The sequence below is a fragment of the Hemiscyllium ocellatum genome, chromosome 18 (assembly GCF_020745735.1).
Source record: "Hemiscyllium ocellatum isolate sHemOce1 chromosome 18, sHemOce1.pat.X.cur, whole genome shotgun sequence".
Taxonomy (NCBI): Eukaryota; Metazoa; Chordata; class Chondrichthyes; order Orectolobiformes; family Hemiscylliidae; genus Hemiscyllium; species Hemiscyllium ocellatum.
The window spans coordinates 50,772,864-50,797,027 of record NC_083418.1 but is presented as its reverse complement, the minus strand read 5'-3'; the positions used below and the strand labels follow the sequence as shown (position 1 = coordinate 50,797,027).

Here is a 24,164-nt window from a genome sequence, read left to right as displayed (position 1 = left end):
AAAACAACTTGGGGGCAGCCTGAGAAAGTGTCATGATGGGTCTGCAGATAACTGTAGGGGTGGAAATCTACTAGAAACACTCCCAGAGCAGGCTGCACTGTCAGAGGACTCGCCGCACTTGGGGACAACTGGACATGGTTCACAGGTTCTGTCAACACGTGTTCAAAATAGAAACAGTGCAGCTTAAATGATACGGGTGTTACTGAAAATGAATTGAATCCAAGAAAACACAGGAATTGCAATTTGTCTCTATATTTTAATAAACTTTAAGAAAATTTTAAACAGCAAATTTATAAAATATATAGTTTTAGAAGAATATATACACTTCACTCTTATAACCCCAATAAGACTGTACACGGTTTGCCTAGCTAGGAAAAAGGGTTTTCTTCTCAAAGTGCAGATTGAAGAGGTTTTGCTGGTTTGGGGGGGGGGTATCTAATTGTAGGTACTATCTCCCAAAGGGGTTCTGTGGGTCAACAACATAACAATTGCCCTGGAATGTGCACCTTCTTCATTCTGTTCCCCCCTCCACCCTCTTCAGATCAAAATAAATTGAGTCAGCAGGTCACCTGAAAACACTTCATATACCTGATTACGACGGGTGCCACATATGGATTGAATGTAGATTACTTTAGCACCAAACCTCAGGACCATTCTGATCCTGGAATGAGTACCACAACATTAGTGGTACATTAGATATCTAGAGAATTCAGCATAGCAATTCATCGATGCCCTGATCACATCGCCACACAATAAACTCCTCCCCAAGACATACAATCACTCCATTGCCAAATGAATATCTGCTACCAACATCTGGTAGACCAAGTTAGCTTGTTTTGGGATCTAATGATCCCATGACTAATAAAGAGCAATTCCTATCTCCATTAATAAGTACCCATTCCAATGCTGATTTGGGAATCCTCATCAGATTGATTTCATGGAGTGACAATTTAATTGAATCAGTATCCAATGATTCCCCAATTTTAACTGGGGTCAGATTCTGCCCTTACCAAAGAGTAAAATGCTCAAATACAATCAAATGGCTTTTTCTCAGTGATCTCTGCATTGAAGATCCCCGCTGCTTTGGGCTGAGAACAGGAGTACAACATTCTGCCTGGCCAGCAGGAATGGTATCCCACCACCACACCTCCCCCACCCCGGTCAACAGGGAGAGAAATAAAGTCAGCTGGATCACAGGAAATAAAACCGGGATCTAAAAGATTATTCTGAACTAATCGACAATCGTGAAATGAAAGTGATCTTAAACTTCACTTTTGTACAAATTAACCTCTAGAAATTTACTGAAGTTAAGATGCTCTAGACTGCTTTCACATCATCGCCCTGTGTGATCAGATGAATGCGTGTTGTTCTTAATTCATACTTTAAATGGAAGCCCTTAATCATTCTTGTAAACATTTTCTAACACCATCCTACCAGCGGACCATTGACTCACTGTAACCATCGCTCTCTGAAAACCATGAGTGTGGTTACTATGCCTGAATTCAAACCATCATTGACCAGCACCAGAGAAGCCCTCACTGATGAGATGGATTATCAGGTATTCTGCTTTAACTTTTTTTCAAAGTATAAAAATCAATGACTTACAAAAGGGATTAAAAGTTTCTTGAAGAGGCAGCAGCAATAAAAATACCATACAAAAACAAAATAAATATTTAACAAGCTGGGAGAGTTGTTTCACATTTCCTGACTGTTCATGTTAAATTCTGCCTTGAAGTTAATGAGTATTAGCTTAAAGAAATTTAATGTATTTTTGTGAAAAATTAGTGAAAAATCATAAGAACCACTCCCATATGTTTTCTGTTTAGAGCAGATAAAGGAATTTAACATTAATTAGGCCAGCATTAAACTTTGTTCAGCTCACTGAGTTGACATCTACTTCTTAGAAAGATATCTGAAATTTAGAAATTGATATTTGAAAAGGCGTTTTCAATGCCTGTAGCCTATATCCTCTCTCACTACGGACCCCGAACAGAGTGCAATTCAGACTGGAGTTTAATCAAATAGCTACAGAGGGACATCACCACCCAAAAGATGACTTGCATATTTTTAAGAAAGGAAACAGACATTGGTGGATCTTCCAAGTCATTCTAGAATATTCTGCTGTGCTTAAATTCCAGAATTTGCAGGCCAGCTCCTTTTTAAAATCCCGAATTGAAAATGTGCCAATGTCTGTTTTACACTTCATGATGTCATTAGGTGAAGGAGTGGAATGAGTCCATGTGGGAATTGTGAGTGAGATTATTCACTCCTAGATATTGGGCTGAGTGACATCAAAATAATTAATCTTAAAACGTATAAACTACAGGAAGGAAACTCTGTTACGAGAGGAAACTCTATTATTAGCTTGCTTGCAGTTCTCTCCCTAGGTCTAAGAACAGAATGATCTGCAACAATCATCTCCAATAAATCCTGGAGATTCCAGGACAATCTTTTGAGGAAAGGTATTGTTGGTAACGCATTGAACTACAAAACTGTTGCTGCTGTAGAACCATAGGCAACACCAGCTATTGTGTAATTTCAATTTAGGTTAACCAGACATATGGAAAAAAAGGTGGATTATCTTGTGTTCCACAATAGGTTCTCATTTTCAGTATTCACTGAAACATGGCAAGTTTTTTTTCCCCCAAATGCTTCTAAATTTCAATTAAACAAACAAGTTGGTTTGTTTGTTTTGTCTCAGTATGACTCCAGTATCAGAGAAATAGTTTGACTGCTGCTGTATTAGATCAGAACTCTCTTAAGCTTTAGCCATTGCTGTCCAGTCTCCAATCAGGAAGATTAACTGGGCCTTTGGGAATTCCTTTACCATTGTTTTGAAAATGGGCTCACCTTTTTGAAAGAATTGCAGATAGGTTCTCTTTTGTGGAAATAAAAAACCCATGCAGCAAATTACTTTGCAGAGTTTTTCTTTTAAACAAAAAGCAGTACTTCCATACTCGGGACCCTCACTACCTGTAATGGGCAACACAGGGCAACACCGCTCCCAAGTCACACTCCAAGTCGCATGCTGATGTGGAACTCTATCACTGTTCCTTCACTGTCACTACATCAACAGACTCTTTAACAGCATATTGAGTATCTCAACATTAGGTACGGTGATCAGGGACTTACCTCAAACTTCTCATCAGCAAAGGGGGATGAGCAATGAATGCTGGCCTTGCCAACTGAGGCAAGCATCCTAAGACTGATGAGAAAGGATTTACAAACTGATATCAGATCAGGACAGTGGACTAAAAGTGACTGGAACATCTGTTGAATAGGAGGGACAAAAAAAGGCATTTAAATTTCTAAAGATAGATAACAAAAGTCACAATTCCTCAAATACTTTTTCCCACTTTCAAAAAGAAAGCTTTGTAGTATGCAGGGAAGCAAAAAATATTTGTCCTATGCCAAATGATCTAAATCTGTGGCCCTACAGTATGCTTCATCTGGCCACTACTGTTTGCAAGATCATTCTGTACATCAAATGGCTGCTGTAAATCCAACATTATGAAAAAGTACTTTGAAACATCCTGAAGTTGTGAGAGGAGGCTACAGAAACGGGAGTTGTTGGAATCTTGATTTCCAATTTCCCAACTGAGCAACACACTGTGCAACAGGATGTGTTATTCTTCATGAAGATCAGTCTCTGCTTCTTTTGGACTTTAACTGAATCGGCATGGCAGAGAATTAAAGATGGGTTTGAAGTTTGATCTTCTGTCAATTTTCTTTACTAGCAAGCACCAGCTCAGATGGAAGCAAATTTTGATCCAGCTTCTCAAATGCTTGCAAACAGTCCAAATTCCTTGACTAGCTACTAGAAAGAAGCAAGATGCAATGATCATTCCTCTGAATGCCTAAAAAGATTATACTTAAGATTTGCCCAGAACTGAAATGCACAAAGATTAAAAGACAGTGTTAAGTTCTAGAAGATCCTTCTGGCTAAGCATTGTAGGAACTGGGTCAGAAAACTTTGCAGCTACATGCTCAAGTGTGATTAAGAGGAAGCTTTTGTGACAAGTTGACATTCGTAGGTATTTCAAGCACCCAATGCCTGGGACCAGTGTCTCAACTACTCTAGCTCCATCAGGTTTTCCAATTCATGGATTAAAGCCATCAAGTTCTCCATGGACGAAGTGCTGGAATTGTTAGACATCTGCAGGCTGACATTATCACTGGTCAGCGAGGATGCTCCTTCTTGTTGGGTGTATTCAATCAGACAGATGCAGATTTTAGGAACAATCTGAGGGTTGGAAACAGAAACAAGACAACATTGATGGAATGAGGTTCAGTCACTCAAAAGTGAAAAAAAAACAAACACTAAATTCTGCCAATATGACCAGGCCGTTTGAGTAAAGTTGCCAAAGGCACCCAGGATCAAGCCTTTGCTATCTCTGGTTCTCAGAGTGAAAAGCTTGGGTGGAACTGATATTGTTAGCAAAGGGACGGGTTGAAAGGTCTTAGCATCCCCTCTGCCCAGAAACAGAGTGAAAATACTCCTGTGATAGATTCATAGAATGCTACAGCAAAGAAAGAGTCTATTCAGCCCATTGTGCCTGAGGTAGCTTTTTGAGAGAGAGGATTCAATTGATCCTACTCCCCACAGAGCCTTGAAAAACCATTCTCTTTGAACATTTATCAAATTCTCTTTTGAAAGTTATGCTTGAAAACACCTCACCAACCCTTCAGCTGGTGCATTCTAGGTCACAAAAACTCACTCTACAAAACAAAATTCTCCTCATTTCCCCTCTTAGTTCTTTCACAAATTATCATAAGCTTGTGTCCTCTGCTTACTGAGCCTCCCGTCACAGGAAACACTTTTATTCACATTTTCTGTATGAAAACACTTCAGCCTATCCCACTTCAATACCTTTTCCCCGTTTGATTGCTGTGAAGAACCATCACAGGCAAATCTAAAATGTTATTTTGCTGGTTATGAAATGCTTTGGGACAAGCTAAGGTTTGGAATGGTACTATTTAAAACACAAATCTTTAAAGACATTTCTCCAGAATTATCTGTTGGATTAGTGAAGATCCTCTGACCTTGACCAGGATGAGTTTCTTCTTCTCATTTCCTATCCGGAATTGTTGTCCAAAGCATAGGAAGATGGAGCTTTGTGGCATTCCGCGTTGCTGCTCCATGAACTCCATACATTCTGAAGAAAAAAAAAGGAGACTGTATTTTAATCATTGTATTTTAACTGCATTCAGAGGCTGTGTTTTGAGGCAAATTTTAACAGAGGCAGGGGTTGGGGAAAATGCTGAATAAACAGCCTGCCTTAGTGCAGTGAGGGCTTAAACTCAGCGTTCTCTTTAGTTCCATCCCAAACGGATTGTGCTCAAAGGATTGGAGGTTGAAACCAACGAGGTAAAAACAATGACTGCAGATGCTGGAAACCAGGTTCTGGATCAGTGGTGCTGGAAGAGCACAGCAGTTCAGGTAGCATCCAAAGTGCAGCGAAATTTCGCTGCACTTTGGATGCTGCCTGAACTGCTGTGCTCTTCCAGCATCACTGATCCAGGATTGGAGGTTGTTCCATCATACATCATGGAAAGCGTGATTGCTGTGGCAGCTCTTAATCCTTCACTCTCTTCTTTTGGAAAACATTTGAGGAGTTGTGTTTTTAAGCAGAGGGAATGAGGTGGGTAATAAATACATATATGGATAACCATCAAGAAGCACAATCCCTCCAAAAATTAAATTCCTGAATGACTGAAATAGCTAATTATTTGAAAATGTTGAATGGGAATGGCAATAGGGAAGGAGTATTGGAGCTGCAAGTGTATCAGAGCACACGGACAAAGACATTAGCCTTGTACAGGTGTCTGAGAAGGAGATCAGGCAGTGACAGCAGAAGCACTCCAAGGTGAAGGTGGAAAATATCTCCAATATTCAAGATTTACAAGGAAGCCAGGGCCTTTAAACACCAGCAACAGAAAGCACTGAGCAGGAAACTCACCCATGTAAAAATCTTTCAGGCTGAATAATTTAATCTCCTCATTTCGGTTCAGCTTTTGTGACTCCTCATTCATGGTTGCCCCTGAGCGGGTCCAAAAGACTTGACACTTGCCCAGTCTCTTGGCGAAAAGATCTCCATTTTTATTCTCCAGAAGAAGTCCTCCTGCCATGTTTGACAAGAGATGATTGGTGAACTTTTTCTGTTGATGATCCTTTATCTCCTCTGTACTTGGGAACCTGATGTGATGTAGCTGAGCGAATCTTTCATTCTCTTCATCATGATACAAGCGGCAGCCATTAGCATTGCTAACCGTGCTCTGAAAGACCTTTTTGCCACGGTAGTAAATGGTAATGTCAAAATCTCTTAGAACTGCACAAAGAGAAAGAGAGGTTTAATCACCAGACAGCTTTTGATTTTGCCTTGCAATAATTTGTAATGTTTAAGCAGATCTAGTAATCAGATACCAAGGATAACAAAAAAGGGTAGAATTCTGAGGATGATTAGACTGCATGTGTACTTACTTGAATGTAGGGAATTTAAAAAGTAATCTCATTTAAATGAAAGAATTTGATAGAGTGGTTATAAAGAAAGAATTTTCTGAGGTGGGAGAGTCAGCACAAGAGGGTGTAACCTTAAAATTGGACCTCAGACACTTCTGGAGTGAGGTTGTGATGTCAGGAAGCACTTCTTCACACAAAAAGTAGTGGATTCTGGAACATTCTACTCAAAACGCTACTGAGGCTAGGGTTCAACTGAAAAATTATAGATTTTTGCAGGGTAAGGGTATTAAAAGATATGGAATAATAATTTCTTCTACTAGTTACTATCTCAAGAAACTCCAGTGGGTTTGTCAAACATAATTTCCCTTCGTAAATCTATTTTGACTGTCTAAATCCAATGATATTTCCTAAGTGTCCTGTTGTCACATCCTTTACAATAGATTCTAGCAATTCCCACAGTGATAATACTCTCATACTGTCAGAGAGTCATAAACACAGAAACAGACTCTTCGGTCCAACTCATCCATGGCAATCAGATATTCTAAATTAATCTAGTCCCATTTGTCAGCATTTGGCCCACATTCCTCTAAACCCTTCCTATTCATGTACCCATCCAGATGCCTTTTAAATGTTGTATTAAACCAGTCTCCACCACTTCCTCGAGAGCTCACTCCATTATGCATCACCCTATGCGTGAAAATGTTACCCCATGGGTCCCTTTTAAATCTTTCCCCTCTCACCTTAAACCTACACCCTCTAGTTTTGGACTCCCCTACCCTGGGAAAAAAAGACCTTGAATATTTACCCTATCATGCCCCTCATGATTTTTATAAATATCGACAAGGTCAGCCCTCAGCCTCCAACACTTCTGGGAAAACAGCCCCAGCTGATTCAGCCTCGCCCTATAGCTCAAACTGTCCAACCCTGGCAACATCTTTGTAAATCTTTTCTGAACCCTTTCAAGTTTCACAACATCTTGCCTGTAGCAGAGAGACAAATGCAGTATTCTGAAAGTGACCCAATCGTTGCCACAACGGGACATCCCAACTTTTGCACTGACCAATAAAAGCAAGCATATCAAACACCTTCTTCACTACACTGTCCACCTGCGACTCCACTTTCAAGGAACTATAAACCTGCACCCCAAGGCTGTGTTGTTGGATCTCCAGTATTTGAGGATGTGCCACATTATGGGAGGGAAAAGACAGAGGATGTACGGCACTAGTGCCATCTTTTGAATGACACATTAAAACTAATGCCCTATCTGTCCTCTCAGCTGGATGTAAAGACCTCATGGCTCTATCTTAGCGAGAGTAAGGGATTTCTTCCCAGTGTCTTTTCCAATGTTCATCCCTACACCAAACCACACAAGACAGATTATTTTGGTAATATCCAAGAAGGAATCATATAATGTTGCTAGAAAAGATAACAAGTCTGAGGATTGGGAGTAGTCTAGAATACAGCAAATGAAGATGAGGAGATTAATGAAGAGAGAGAAAAAGAAAAAGAATGAGACCAAAGTTAGTTGCAAGGTACATAAAAATGGACTGTGAAAGCTTTACAACTATGTCAAAAGAGAAAGATTAGTGAAGATAAACCTTGGTCTCTTATTAAGATAAAATAAAAACAGAAAATGCTGGAGAAACTCAAAAAAAAACTTTAAAACCTCTATGTCCTCAAAAAAGAAAGTACTTTTGGATTCAAAAAGATAATTATGTTTCACCCTCCGCAAATGCTGGCAGACTTGCTGAGTTTCTCTGGAACTTTATATTTTTATTTCAGATCTCCAGCATCTGCAATATTTGACATTTATTCATAGGTGTTTTAACAGCAGAGAACAAGGAAATGACACAGAATTAAACGACTATTTTAGTTCTGTCTTCATAGACAACAACACAAAATACTTCTGAGAACTGCTGGGGAATCAAGCTCAACTGAGAAGGGGAAATTGTATTAGTGAAAAAAAGTACTGGAGTGATTAACTGTACTGAAAGCTGATAAATGCCCAACCTTTGACAATCTACATTCCAAGGTATTACAAAAAAGAGATAAAAGGTGGATGCATTGATTGTCATCTTCCAAATTTTTGCAGATTCTGGAATTCTACTGCCTGATTGGAGTGTGGTGCCCTAATCCTAGCCTAAAATCAATATTAGGGGAAATGCTAGAGTCATTATAAAGGATGTGATAATAGGACACTTTGAAAATATCAATGGAATTAGACAAAATCAAAATGAATTTGAGGTAGTAATTAGTAGAATGGACGAAAAAGAACCCAGTGGATGTAGACTATTTTGCTTTACAGATAAAATCCCACCAAAAACAAAAGTGTAAAATTGAAGCAATTGGAATTACACGTCACATTTTGGCATGGATTGAGAATTGGTTAGCTAACAGGAAACAGAGCAGGAATAAATAATCTTTTTCAAACTAATGGCGAACTGTTGGGATCAGTGCTTGGGCCTCAGGTATTCCCATTATCCATCAACATCTAACACTTTCAGGTTTGGCACTGAAAGTGACAATGAGGATGCAAAGAGGCTTGGAGGTAATTCAGACAATTTGAAGGAATGAATAAATGCATAGAAGATGCAATACAATGTGGATAAGTGTGATGTTATCCACTGACATAGAAAGAAAACCAGAATGGCAGAGTATTATCTAAGTGGTGACACATTGGGAAATGGTGATGTACAAAAGGGACCTAGGTATCCTTTTGCAACAGTCGCAAAGCAAACATGCAGATGCAGCAAGCAATTAGGAAAGCAAATGGTGTGTTGGTCTTTGTTGCAAGAGGGTTTTAGTGGAGGAGCAAAGGAACCCTACTGCAGTTATACAGAGCCTTGATGAGACCACACCTGGAGTATTATATGCAGTTTTGGTCTCCTTAAGAAAGGATATACTTGCCAGTGTAGAGGGAGTGCAGCGAAGGTTCAGAAGGCTGAATCATAGGATGGCAGAATTATTGTGTAAGGAGAGACTGGGTCAGCTGGAGACTGCATTCACTGCAGTTTAGATGACTGAGAACAATTTCATTGAAACATATAAAAAGCTGCTTGAACAGGCTGGATGTATCCCCAGGGGTGGAGGTCAAAAACAAAGGGCCCCAGTCTCAGGATACAGGATTTAGGATTGAGATGAGAAATTTCTATACTCAGAAGGTGATGATCCTGTGGAATTGTCTACAACAGAAGACAATGAATGACAAGTCATTTAATATATTTGCAAAAGAAATAGGTAGATTTCTAGACATTAAAGATGTCAAGGCACATGGGGTGAGAGGAATGTGGTATTGCGAAGGAGGGTCAGCCATGATCAGGCTGAATGGTGAAATTGGCTTGATGAACAGCAAATAGCCTACTGTTTACTCTTATTTTCCATGTTTTTATCACACTGCTGTTTATAGGATCTTGCTTTCCACAAAGTACAGTATCTGGACAATTTTGTATAAATGAACTGTAACAAAACTTCAAGAGTATTTGAATTCTGACCATTCTGAAGGAGGGTCACTGGATCTGAAACATTAACTCTGCTTTCATTCCACACATGCTGCCAGATCTGTTGAGTTTTTGTTTTAGTTTCTGATTTCCAGCATCCACAGTTCTTCAATCTTTTTATTCATTGGTTGTCAATCATTTTGGGTGTTCTGAATTTCTGATGAGCGCTTTAGAAATGCAAGTTTTTCTGTTTTGTCTAAATGTTCCATTTAAAAAATTTACTTTGAAATAGAAAGGGCAACGATTGGGCGAGCTCGGACAAGAGTTCATCTGTTTCGCAGCTTGACATACCTTGTGGGAGTTGAGTTACAGTTGGAATTTCAACCTGTGTTCCTGGAGCTGGATTCAGAGGGACATCTGAAGCAGGATAGTGTACTGGTATCTCCTGGGTCACATTCTCCATTACATGAAATGTTGGAACAAGCAGAGGCTCACAAGTTTGGTCTAATATTAGGAACATAAAACACTGATTTTACTGCTTAAAGACATCAACTTAGCATGCACCATTTTTCAGCACTCTCCTCAAATAATGTCACATGGATTTGACCCCAAATGGATCCCAAGTGCATATCAATGGGACCTGGGTCTAGAGTGTGATCAAAGGACCCTTCCTCTCCTTCAGACTGCTGCATCTAGAGTTGAGGTCAAAGAAGTCATGATTCACAGCCTCACTAGTTTTGCTGAACAGGGCAACATGCCCAGTGTCTCAAGCCAAATAGGAGATTGTATTATTTCCTCCTCTGCCTATTGCCGGATTATGTGCTGTGTGATAAGAATTAACACAACCTGCTTTGTGTTTCTTGGCCTGGTGAAAAAGAGGGCCAACACCCCATGGCCATACCTTGGGATCTCTGGAGGTTATTCCTACAAAGCTCAGCCCTACGAACTGCCTGGTGACAAGGCCAGGGGGTAGGTTTCTGCCTCGTATCTCTCATCTGTACGGAAAAGGTAGCCATTTGGTCCATCCAAGGTTGCTAACATTCCAGAAATTGAGAAAGAATGTTGAGGGCACAACTGGACCAGCAATTCTCAGAGAAGAATCAAAGGAACATTAAAAAAAATCTTTAAAATCATTTTCTTTGAACACTCCTCTTTGCCAGACGACATTATATATAAAATCAAAGAGACTATTCAACACTCAAGAATCATCTAATTGTGTATGTATTATTTTCACATTCTAATTAGCATTAGGCAGCCATAAGTCGGAAGGACAGATATACCAATGGTAAAGGCCACTGTCATAGAGTCATAAAGATGTACAGCACAGAAACAGACCCTTTAGTCCAGTCATCCATGCCGACCAGATATCCCAATCCAATCTAGTCCCACCTGCCAGCACCTGACCCATATCCCTCTAAACCTTCCTATTCATATACCCATCCGGATGCCTTTTAAATGCTATAATTGTACGAGCCTCCATCACTTCCTCTGGCAGCTCATTCCACACACATGCACCACCCTCTGTGTGACAAAGGTGCCCATTAGGTCCCTTTTATATCTTTTCCCTCTCACTCTAAACCTATGCCCTCTAGTTCTGGACACCTCCACTCCAGGGAAAAGACTGTCTATTTATCCTATCCATACCCTTTATAATTTTGTAAACCTCTATAACGTCACCATTCAGCCTCTCCCTATAGCTCAAATCCTCCAACCCTAACAACATCCTTGTAATTTTTTTCTGGACCCTTTCAAGTTTCACAACATTTTTCCGACAGGAAGGAGACCAGAATTGCATGCAATATTCCAAAAGTGGCCTAACCAATGTCTTGTACAGCCGCAACATGACCTTCCAACTCCTGTACTCAATACTTTGACCAATAAAGGAAAGCATACCAAATGCCTTCTTCACTATCCTATCTACCTACGACTCCACTTTCAAGCAGCTATGAACCTGCACTCCAAGGTCTCTTTATCCAGCAACATTCTCCAGAACCTTACCATTAAGTGTATAAGTCCTGCTCTTATTTGCTTTTCCTAAGGCAGCACTTCACAATTATCTAAATTAAACTCCATCTGCCACTCCTCAGACCACTGACCCATCTGATCAAGATCCTGTTGTACTCTAAGGTAAGCCTCTTCGCTGCCCATTAAACCTTCAACTTTGGTGTCATCTGCAGACTTACCAACAATACCTCCTATGTTCACGTCCAAATCACTTTTATAAGTGATAAAAAGTAGAGGACCCAGCACCAATTCTTGTGGCACTCCACTGGTCACAGGCCTTGAGTCTGAAAAACAACCCTCCACCTCCCTCTGTCTTCTACCTTTGAGCTAGTTCTGTATCCAAATGGCCAGGTCTTCCTGTATTCCATGAAATCTAACCTTGCTAACCAGTCTACCATGAGGAACCTTGTTGAATGCCTTACTGAAGTCCATATAGATCATGTCTACTGTTTTGCCCTCATCAATCCTCTTTGTTACTTCTTCAAAAAACCCAATCAAGTTCATGAGACATTACTTCCCACGCACAAAGCCACGTTGACTACCCCTAATCAGTCCTTGCCTTTCCAAATACATGTATATCATGTCCCTCAGGATTCCCTCCCCTTGCCCACCACCAATGTCAGGCTCGCGGTCTATTGTTCCCTGGCTTTTCCTTACCATCTTTCTTAGTGGCACCACATTAGCCAACCTCCAGTCTTCTGGCACCTCACCTGTGACTATCAATGATACGAATACCTCAGCAAGAAGCCCAGCAAACACTTCCCTAGCTTCCCAAAGAGTTCTAAGGCACACCTGATCAGGTCCTGGGGACTTTTACACTTTTATCAGTTTCAAGACATCCAACATCTCTTCCTCTGTAATATGGACATTTTTCAAGATGTGACCATTTATTTCACCACATTCTACATCTTCCATGCCCTTTTCCACAGTAAACACTGATGCAAAATACTTGTTTAGTATCTCCCCCATCTCCTGCAATCCACACATAGGCCACCTTGCTGATCTTTGAGGGGCCCTATTCTTTCCCTAGTTATCCTTTTGTCCTTAATGTATTTATAAAATCCTTTTGGATTCTCCTTAACTCTACTTGCCAAAGCTATCTCAAATCCCCTTTTTGCCCTCCTGATTTCCCTCTTAAGTATACTCCTTCTGCCTTTATACTCTAAGGATTAACTCAGTCTCTCCTGTCTATACCTGACATATGCTTCCTTTTTTTCTTAACCAAACCTTCAATTTCTTTCGTCATCCAGTATTCCCTCCACCTACCAGCCTTTCCTTTCACCTTAACAGGAATGTACTGTCTCTGGACTCTAGTTATCTCATTTTTGAAGGCTTCCCATTTTCCAGCCATCTCTTTACCTGCGAACATCTGCGCCCAATCAGCTTTTGAAAGTACTTGCCTAATACTGTCAAAATTGGCCTTCCTCCAATTTAAAACTTCAACTTTTAGATCTGGTCTATCCTTTTTCATCACTATTTTAAACCAAACAGAATTATGGTTACTGGCCCCAAAGTGCTCCCCTACTGACACCTCAGTCACCTGCCCTGCCTTATTTCCCAAGACTAGGTCAGGTTTTGTACCTTCTCTCATAGGTCCATCCACGTAGTGAATCAGAAAATTTTCTTGTACACAGTTAACAAATTCCTCTCCATCTAAACCCTTAACACTATGGCAGTCCCAGTCTATGTTTGGACTACTGTAAAGTTAAAATCCCCTACCATAACCACCCTATTGTTCTTACAGATAACTGAGATCTCCTTATAAATTGGTTTCTCAATTTCCTGCTGACTATTAGGGGGTCTATAATACAATCCTAATGAAGTGAACATCCCTTTTTTATTTCTTAGTTCCACTCAAATAACTTCCCTGGATGTATTCCCATGAGTATTGCTATCCCTTATCAAAAACACCACTCTCCCTCCTCTCATGTCCCTCTTTCTATCCTTCCTATAGCATTTGTATTCTGGAACATTAAGTTGCCTGTCCTGTCTATCCCTGATGCATGGGACCCAAGATACAAACTTTTACCCTTCAGGGAACTGCATCCAGCAAGGCCTGGAGCGGCAGAGAGAAGGTCCCATTGTACATCTGGATAGTAATGGCTACCCTTTGGTCTCCATGTTCCGGGTAAGTTCCATATTAGACACCCCTTTTGAGGTAATGATTGCAGCCTTTACCTACGGTTACCAGGTGACAAATGAATCACACTTGATATTTTACTAAATGCCCTTCAGCCCTCAAGCTATCCCCTGGTTCTGGTTCCAGCAATTACCTGCATTGTATGTTTGACTTGGCAGCTCTCTGTACTCATCAGTGGGCACCACTTGGGCTGGTGACACATTGAAAACTTCCTGGGGAGGAGTGCCAGGAGGCACCTGGAAATTGTAGATTCCGTTCACGTCTGAGTTATAGATGTTTGCTGGATTGAACAGGCCAGGAGCCATTTGGTCTTTAATTAAAGAACAAAAAGGAAGTTTTTTTTTTCTTGCATTAATCACACATTTCCCAACATTCCAAAGCACACTGCAATCAGTGAAACACTTCTGCAAGTGTTGCCACTTTCATTTTGTCTACTGTAAGCTCCCATAAACCTTCAAGCTGCTGCATCATTCTGGCGAACATATGCTGTGCCCCCTCTGAAATCAAACTCTCCTTTCTGTGCTCCAGGTGAGAACATGACTAATCGCTCTCTATAAATGAAGCATTGCTTTAGGTCAAGAACTGGGAACTGGGGGATCGAAGGAAACAACTCTCAACATGTTGGCCTGGGTATCGTCCAGGCAGGGTCGTAAAGGGGAGTTTCCAGGTCTTAAAGAAAGTCTTCCAGGTCTTCAGGGAGTTTCAGTAGAATGAAGTTTCAAGTGGGAAACCTGATTTCCTTGTGAAGAAGTTTTAATGCCTCGTTGCAAGTGAGTCTTTTCTCATCAACAGATTCTCCACCTGGAGTCACCTGATATTTCAGTTGGTGGGGGAGGAGCAGGGGGAGGAGCTCTCAGAACAGGCAAGTGATGGTGGTGGGGCAAGGTGGAGGTAGAGTTGGTTAGTTTGAGGGGTTATGCTTGGCTGCACGCATTCCCACTTCTCCCAGCCCACAGACAGTTCTAATAAGGCTTCCTGATTCACCTCCCCATAGCTGCTAGCTGCGAATGACTAGCTGTGTACCCTGGTGGATTCTCCATGTCAGGATTTCCATGCAGCCCAAAAAATCACCAAGGTAACACCCATACAATATCGAGGAATAAATTACTAACCTTCAGCACTGTCCGACAGATTCATTAACTCAAAATCTGGAATCCATTCTTCTAACTGTCCCTGATTGAATAGAACCAAGGGGAGACATCTGTACTTTAGACTGTTAGCATTCCCAAACCACAAAGCTCTTCATCCGTTCCTGTCACATTCAGCTCAGAAACGGATTATACATACAGTCATTGGTCATTAATGAATGTTTTTATCAAGTAGTTTAATTATTACATAAGTGGAAAGGTCACTGATTCCCTTGTTATAAAGGGGATGATGTGAGGGGTTAGCTTTGTCTCCCTTGAGATCGCACTCATTTTCGTTCATTTGAGTCAGAAGGCTGTGGGATCAGGATCTACTCAACAGTCCCTGAGCACATCACCCCACACTACTGTAGGGCTAGTACTTGAGCACAGCACTCTTAGTGCTGAGGGAGCACTGCACTGCTGGAGGGCTAGTACTGAGGGAGCACTGCACTGTTAGAGAGTCAGTACTGAAGGTGTGCTGCACTGTTGGAGGGTCAGTACTGAGGGAGTGCTGCACTGTTGGAGGATCAGTACTGAGGGAGCCTGAAATGACATAGGTGTGCCTTTCACATATGAAATAATGCAAGACCCTGCATGCCTGGAAACCTGCTGTATGCTTACTGGCTGTTGTGTATCCGACACTGGAACAGTGGCTACATTTCAAAAGTTATTTCATTGGTTGTAAAATGCTAATGAAAACATTAAAGGTTGTGAATGGTGCTATTGAAATACAAGTCTAAATTTTTTTCCTACTCAAAACAAAAAACTCCATAACACAACAAAAACTAAAAGTGCTAGAGAAACCTAGTCAGGATTTATGGAGAGTGAAACAGAGTTAGCAAGTTTAATTAACAGGTTTTTCAGGACACGAACTCTGCTGCAATAAGATAGCTCAATATCAGACACTCGATATAGTTTCAGGTGACTGGAGAATGTCATGGAATTTATTTATCAGTAAGTGAGCACTTAATGTCAGAGTAAGGATGGAGCTTCTGCAATAAACAAAATGGCAGTTCCTAATTCCTTACTTTGCTTCAACATTGGAAATAATCATAGATCCTGTCAAAGGCCAATCTTCGGTGTAACATGACAGGTTTCATCCGAAAACTAGAAATAGAACTGAAGTGTTTGCAATTTGTTTTGTGAAACTGTTTTCTTGCTATCCTTGTTCTGGACACTCACTGTTCCTTGCTATTTCGTTGTAATTGTTTAATTTACAAGTAAAGCTGATTGCTGGTTTTAACCTGTTAGATTCTGCCACACTCACAGCACAGAACATAAAACAAGACGTGAATTTCTATAATGATTTTCCCAACCCTCAAGATGACTCAAAGCCTTCTGCAGCCAAGTAACATCGTTTTGAAGGGTATTCCTTGTTATAATGCAGCAGCTATTGTCTCCAGCAAAACCCCACAAATAACAACATGATAAATGACTGGCATTCCTTTTTTTCAGTGATGTTGGTTGAGTGACCTTGAACTCTTATGCTTTCTAAAAATATATTGCAATGGCATCTTTAACATCCATTTGCACGGGGAAACAGGTTAAGATCTCTCCAGAAAGACAGCACAGGCATCCCTTAGTACTGCTCCTCTGACAATGCAGTGTAGCCTTTGTATTGCTCTTCCCACAGTGTATTGCTTCCTTAATATTTGATTCTGTATATTCAATATCTGAAGTGGGATTTCAACCCACCGCATTCTGACTTAGAGTGCTGCCCACTTTAAGGCAAAGCTGTGACAACACTGATGAGCAATCAGAAAAACTGTCTTCTGTTCAACAGACATAAAGTTTGAGTGTTCTGGTCAAAGTCTTTAAAATTATGACACAGATCAAGAATACATTTTCCCTTCAGTTGAGGAATCCTGAATAAGGAAGCCAGATATATAAATTGTGTTAAAGCAGGTTAACAGTGCATCTTGATATTAAACAAACTTAAATGGTAAGAACTTGAAATATTCCCCATAGTTATGGATCCAAAATAATTTACAAAGGGACAGCTCTGGAGAAGCAGAATGAAGTTTCCTGGTGCTTTGTAGAGGTCTCAAAGCCACATCCTTGTTTCCTGGGTTTGTGAAATTCTATTATCATGGGTTTCCTGATGATTGAAAGTTCAGTGAAACGGAATCCCTGATCCCAACATACCTCATTGTGAAACATTGCAGAGGACTGCTGGGGATCATAGAGTGCAAAGTTAGGCTGTTCCAGGTTAGTCTCAGGACTGATGTGCAGTTGTGATTCGAGATTATCATCTTCCTGCAGAGTTCCATCCATGTTTGGATCTGAAATCACAGCAAAGAGAATTTTAAAAATGTAACCTTTTTTTGTTTTAAATTGTTTTTTCACAATTACTTCAAATCAAGGAATATGATGCAGCACAGAATGAGGCCATTCAATCCATTGAGCCTCTGATGGCTGTTTGAAAGAATGATCCAGTTAGTCACATTTCCCTGCTTGCCCCATACTCTAGGCTCATTTGCCTTTCCATATGCAGTATTTATTATTGAATTTGCTTCTGTCATCTTATTGGGCACAGTTCCTTCCAGACCATACAGTGGTTCACAAAAATATTCTCATCAATCTTCTGTTCTTTTGCCAACTGTCTTAAATCTGTATCCTTCGGTTACTGACCCTTCCATCACTGGAAACAATTTCTCCTTATATCAAAATAATCCAGAATTTTGAACGCCTCTGTTAAATCTCTTTCAGACCTTTTCTGCTGCAGGGGACAGCAACCTCAGTTTCTCTCATCTCCCCACATTAACTTAGGTCCACTTGGCAACTACCTAGACCCAGCACTGGTTATCCAATCCATGAGCCCCACAGCCAATCAGAAAGGAAACTGACTCTTCGCTAATCAATTGCACCACATGGACTGCAGCAGTTCAAGATGGTAGTTCGTGACCTTATCAAGGACTATAAGAGATGGAGATTAAATGCTTGCCTTGCCAGCAGAACCCAAAACTCATGAGCAAATAAAAATGTCTAAAAGCTTTCCTCCACAAGTTCAAATCTGTTTCACAATAAAAACAAAGAAGTTCATCAAGATTTTCAGCAATGTTCAGGATTTTAACGATCACTGCAGATAGTCTTGTATTGCCATTTGCTATTTGGATTAGGTTGCAACCACAATAAAACAATTATACTGAGTCCATTTAGGTAGAGATTTCCAAACACTAGCACACACAGACAAGCAAATGAACTGTGTAGGGGCAGAGGGGAGAACGTGTGGCCTTTCTAATCTGTTCTATGAGACCATGGCTGATTTGTCACTAAGTGCCAGACATCTCAGTCCTTGAAATGGAACACTTAAGCTACAGTTATGTCTCAGATCACAAGTGAAACATACCAAGCGCTGAATTGACCTTGTCGTTAGTAATGACATAAATTTTATGTGGATCCGTTGATTCCTTCGAGTTGTCCTCCAGCAAAGTGAATGAGTCAATGTTGTTGAGGGCACATCGGAAGTTAGTTTTCCATTTGGGTGGACCATCAGTACATTTCCCACTCACTGTTGCCCAACCCTGGAGAAGAAACAGCAAGATTCTTTAGCAATTGACTGCAATGAACAGTACCAGAATGGTGACAATACAGTGCAGTGTTCCCTCAATACTGTCCCTCTAACACTGCAGTGCTCCCTCAGTACTGACCCTCACACCGCATAGTGCTCCCACAGTACTGTCCCTTTGATGGTATAGCACTCCCTCAGTACTGCCTCTGAAATAGTGCAGCACTCTTTTTGCCCTGCATTGAGAATGCCAGCTATGGTTATAGACCAAAATCCCTGGAGTGGTTCTTGAAGCCACAACATTATGGCTGATAGGTGGTAAAGTTACCGACTTAAACATGAGTGGACACTGGCAACTATCTTTCCTTCTATTCAAAGAAGAACAGTAGAGTTAAGATTAAGAGAATGTGGTATCCAAAATATATTCTCTAGCTATCATCGATAATAACAGTTTGCCTGATCATCACCTCATTGCTGTTTGTGGGATCTTTATATACAAATTAGCTGCCACTTTTGCCTATATGAGTTCCAACACTTCGTAAGTGCTACACTAGTTGTGATGTTCACTTCATATGCAAAGATGAGAAAGATGCAACAGGAATACTCCATTAATCACGTGAGAAACATTGAAATCAGAAGATCATGAATTCGCAGAATGGTCTCCCAAAGTAGAATGATTAATTGACATGTCAAGACCACTATGTACCTTTAGAGTTTCTGTCCAGTGATCCTAGAGCATGTGCTTGTGTTTCACCTCACTGATGGAATGGGCGCAATGGGCTAGTGGTGTGTCCACTGCATAAACTGCTGGGAACTCACCTCAGTCAGTTGGTTCTGACCCTCACTGCACAGCACAGTGGAGTTTCTGGACAGCCTTTGATTCATGTACGTGTTACAACTGCATGGTCTGGAACTATAGCACTGTTCCTGCACTGTTACCACGTCAAAATCCTGGATCTCTCTCCTTAACAGCATTCACGGACTATCTACACCAAATGGACAGTAGCAGTTCAAGAACTCAGCTCACCATCACCTTCTTAAGAGCAATTAAGGATGGGAAAAATGCTGACCTAACCAGTGACATTCTTATTCCACGAACAAACAAAAAGGTAGCAGAGGTAATAGGACTTAGTGCAAAACAAATGAGCAAACTCCAGTGCTGAAAACAAAAAGCAAATGCTGGAGATCACAGTCAGGCAGCGTCCATGAAGAGAGAGCGAGCTAATGTTTTGAATTGAGATGAGTCTTCATCACAACTAACATGAAGTCCTCATGGCATTTCACATCAGCACTGATGAAGAGTCATCTAGACTTGGCATGTCACTTGGGAGGAGAAAGTGAGGTCTGCAGATGCTGGAGATCAGAGTTGAAAATGTGTTGCTGGAAAAGCACAGCAGGTCAGGCAGCATCCAAGGAACAGGAATTTCCTGTTCCTTGGATGCTGCCTGACCTGCTGCGCTTTTCCAGCAACACATTTTCAGCTCAGCATGTCACTTGCTTTATTTCCATGGATGCTGTCTGACCTGCTGTGCTCTCCAGCATTTTTTGTTTTCAGCACAGATTCCAGCATTTGCAGTAATTTTCTCCAACCATGAGCAAACTCCAGTGTTCTTCTTGAAGCCAGCTCCACAAGCAATATCATCGATGGTGGGCTGCACACTGTGGCTCAATGACTGAAAAGGCTCAGCATTCCAAAAGAAAACAAAGAAAATGCTACAAAAGACCCAACCACCAGCAAGCAGGAAAGCATAGATGGGGAAAAGCTGTTTCTGCTCCAAAAAGCAAAAAGAACAAGAGGGCACAACTTTAAAGTGATGTGCAAAAGAAACAGGTGGTAATGTGAGAAAACAACTTTTTCACACAGTCAGGTCTAGAATGCACTGCCTGGAAATATGGTGGAGCCACATTCAATTGACCACACTGGCTGATGATTTGGATAGAAATACTTTGCAGGGATGTGGAAGAAAAATCAGGACATTAGTAATGCCGCTCATTGGAGGATCGACATCTCAAATAGTCTCCTTCAGCACCGTAACAATTCTGTAACTCTATCAAAGCACTCAGAAATTCTCCATGAAGCACAGCAGTGTTGACAACAATGACTGGTTGGAGCCTATTACCCATTATCCAAAATGGTGATATCTCGTCCATTAAGCTGCAATATGATTTGAATCTAATTGCTTTAACGATGATAGAGATTGGCAGTAGAGAAAGAAGGTCAAGAATGCAAATCCTGCACATTGGATCCCATTATCCATGCCCCATGTGTAAAAAGATATGCAGGTTGAGGATTGGCCTGGTTAAATCACATAAAGACCCTCAAAGAAACTCATAATTCTGGGGAGACAGAATCCCCAACTTGAAGACATCCAATGACCACAATGGTAGTGGGAGAGTGCTAGTATCACACATATTGTATTAGACAGTGTTAGGTTATCAGTATTTCCATGTTAGTTATTACTGGCCCAAATAACACTGAAATATTCTAAACTTCCGTGTATTCTAGGACAGGCACATTGTCTTTCCATTGTATCAGCCTCCATTCTGAGAGCGAGAAACCATTGATTTAGAGTTATAGAGTTGTACAACAAAGGAAATAGACCCTTCAGTCTAACCTGTCCATGCTGACCAGACATCCCAATATGACCTCCTCTAATATCCCATTTGGCCCATATCCCTCTGAAACCTTTCCTTTTCATATACCTATCCAGATGCCTTTTAAATGTTGTACCAGCCTCCACCACTTCCTCTGGCAGCTCATTTCATACACGTATCACCCTTTGCATGAAACAGTTATCTTTCAGGTCCTTTTTAAATCTTTCTCCTCTCACCTTAAACTTATGTCTTCTAGTTTTTGACTCCACCACCTTGGGGAAAAAAACTTTGATTATTCACCCTATCCATACTCCTCATGATTTAATAAAACTCTATAAGGTCATCAGAGGTCATAACCTCTGATGCTCCAGGAAAAAAAGCCCCAACCTATTTAAGCCCTCCACTCTTGGCAACATCTTTGTAAATCTTTCCTGTGCCCTCTCTAGTTTAGCAACATCCTCTGACAGAAAGACGACCAGAACTGTACGCAGTACTTTAAAAGTGGCCTAAACAATATCCTATGCAGCTGCAACATGATGTCCAAACTCCTGTACTCAGTGTTCTGACCAATGAGGACAAGCCTGCAAACACCTTCTTCACCACCCTGTCTACCTGTACCTCTATTTTCAAGGAACTATATATCTACACTACTAGGTCTCTTTGTTTGGCAACACTCCCCAGGGCCCTACCATTAACTGTAGAAGTTCTAGGAAAAAGTGAGGTCTGCAGATGCTGGAGATCAGAGCTGAAAATGTGTTGCTGGAAAAGCGCAGCAGGTCAGGCAGCATCCAAGGAACAGGAAATTCGACGTTTCGGGCACAACCTTTTATCTTAGCCTGCTGGACACACTTTCCTCATTCCTGATGAAGGGTTTGTGCCCGAAACGTCGAATTTCCTGTTCTTTGGATGCTGCCTGACCTGCTGCGCTTTTCCAGCAACACATTTTCAGCACTGTAGAAGTTCTGCCTTGGTTCACCTTAACAAAACGCAACACCTCACATTTATCTAAATTAAACTCCATCTGCCATTCCTCAGCCCATTTGCCCACCTGATTAAGGTCCTGTTCTATTCTGAAAGAGTCTTCTTCACTGCTCATTGCACTACATATTTTGGTGTCATCTGCAACCTTACTAAATATCCAAATCATTTATGTAAATGACAAAAAAACTGTGGATCTAGCACCAATCCTTGTGGCACACCACTGGTCACAGACCTCCAGTCCAAAAAGCAACCCTCCACTACTACAGTCTGTCTAGAAGGGGCAGCAAAGTGACACTTAATGTATTGAGACACTCAGACAATAACAGCTAGAGAAAGTCTGCTGCTTGAGATTTCAAATGGGTAAAAATCACCCATCAAATCATTGCTTAGAAGGTTCATATTTCCACACAGAGACACATGTGCATCAACAGGCCCACATAGTCCTAGTGGAACCAAAGAGCCACCATCTCACCACAACTGATGATGTTCGAACCTGAGGGTCACTGCACCTCACGTGAGGGGAGAGGTTGAGATGGAGAATCCTTCAGGAACCTCAGCTGGTACAGGAGTTGAAGCCACATTGTTGGCAACAATCTGCATCACAAACCAACTGTCCAGTCAATTGGGCTAACTGCCTTCTCAATACATATACAAAGACAAAAGGCAGCTACTCACTGACCCAAAACTGAATATTTCATTAAACCCCGTTAACAACAAGATCCACATCCTCAACTGCCCCATCACACAATGCAGTACCAAGTGATCTTGAAGATGTGGCTGAATTAATCTCCCATTTGAAAGAATAGGCCATTATAACTTTCCACTGCGCCAGCAGAGGGAGCAGTGACCAGGGACCATGTTTACAAGTGCATGCACATCAGATAAACACCATCTGTACCACGGGAGCGAAGGATCCAATGTTTTTATTTGATGTTTGGCATATGGAGCAAATACAAACTTAACTAACTGTGGATTCCATACATTGGACAGTCTCTGATGAGATTTGCTGATTAGCCTCACTTTACACTAAGCCACAGACTTTCTGTGCGATAGATCAAACACTAAACAAGAATCCATTGAAGTGGACAGCTAGCCGTCCTTTTTCAATTTCTCAGAACCAAAACATTTCAAAAGGAATCCCTACAGAGACAAAGTATAAAGCACCTGCATTGACTTAGCACTTTGTAGGATCATCAGACATTTCAACGTGTTTGACAGGCAAGTAAGTAGTTTTGAAGTTGGTTGTATTATTGGAATAAAAACAATCGGTTTGAGAACAGCAAGCTCCCACCAGCAGTAGTGAGACAGTTACCAGTTACCAATCACTTAACTCATTGGTTTTGACAAAACAGCAGAGCAGACTCTCCTGCTCTTCTTCAAATTAATGCCAGAGTCTTTACATCCACCATGGCCTGAGGTTCTGAGCGGCGCTTCCTCATTGCTGCCAATCTCCGGCAAATTATTAGGATCGGACTTTGTGATTCGGACATGAGCTCGCTCAGCCGCCTCAGCCTTCCAGGGACACCGCGCTGACTCTAGAAACGGCATTCATTCTCGCAAACCGCTGCAAGTCCCTACCTTGAAGATGCTGTAATCATTCTCACAGAGGTCCTGCCTGCTGGCGTGTTTCCAGGGAATTCGGAACATGGTCTTTCCGTGGTCCAGCCAGCGCAGCCCATGATAACTACCGCTGTTAACCTGAGCGATTAACCAGGATCGGAACTGCGGTTTCTGGTTGTTCATTCTGCAAACAATTAAGGACAGCGCTCTGTGTGTTTGAAATGCAGTGCAGAGCAAAGGGAGACCGTGAATTCTGCAGTGGTACACGGTGCAAATTAGACACAAAGACTTGCCACCGTCAAGTACATTTCTCCAGTCACCTCTGCTTGCCCATTGCAGGCACTGCAAACAT

The 24,164-nt window shown here is 41.2% G+C and overlaps 1 protein-coding gene across 1 annotated transcript; it reads right to left on the bottom strand.

The window, feature by feature from the left end:
* Positions 1-288: 288 nt before the first annotated feature.
* Positions 289-24,164, bottom strand: irf7 (interferon regulatory factor 7). The gene is made up of 9 exons (XM_060838978.1): positions 23,831-24,164; positions 18,518-18,692; positions 17,314-17,450; positions 15,154-15,214; positions 14,175-14,351; positions 10,249-10,401; positions 5,961-6,329; positions 5,044-5,156; positions 289-4,243 (listed from the first exon to the last, which is right to left on the bottom strand). The coding sequence occupies exons 1-9, from the start codon at positions 23,993-23,995 to the stop codon at positions 4,073-4,075; spliced, it is 1,521 nt and encodes a 506-aa protein (XP_060694961.1). The 5' UTR covers positions 23,996-24,164; the 3' UTR covers positions 289-4,072.

Coding starts and splice junctions, on each gene's coding strand:
- irf7 (XM_060838978.1), bottom strand. CDS start 23,995: ATGAACAACCAGAAACCGCAGTTCCGATCCTGGTTAATCGCTCAGGTT. Junction 17,451..18,517: donor CAAGGTCAATTCAGCGCTTG/GTATGTTTCACT, acceptor CTGTGATTTCAG/ATCCAAACATGGATGGAACT. Junction 15,215..17,313: donor CTGCAATGTTTCACAATGAG/GTATGTTGGGAT, acceptor CTATTCAATCAG/GGACAGTTAGAAGAATGGAT.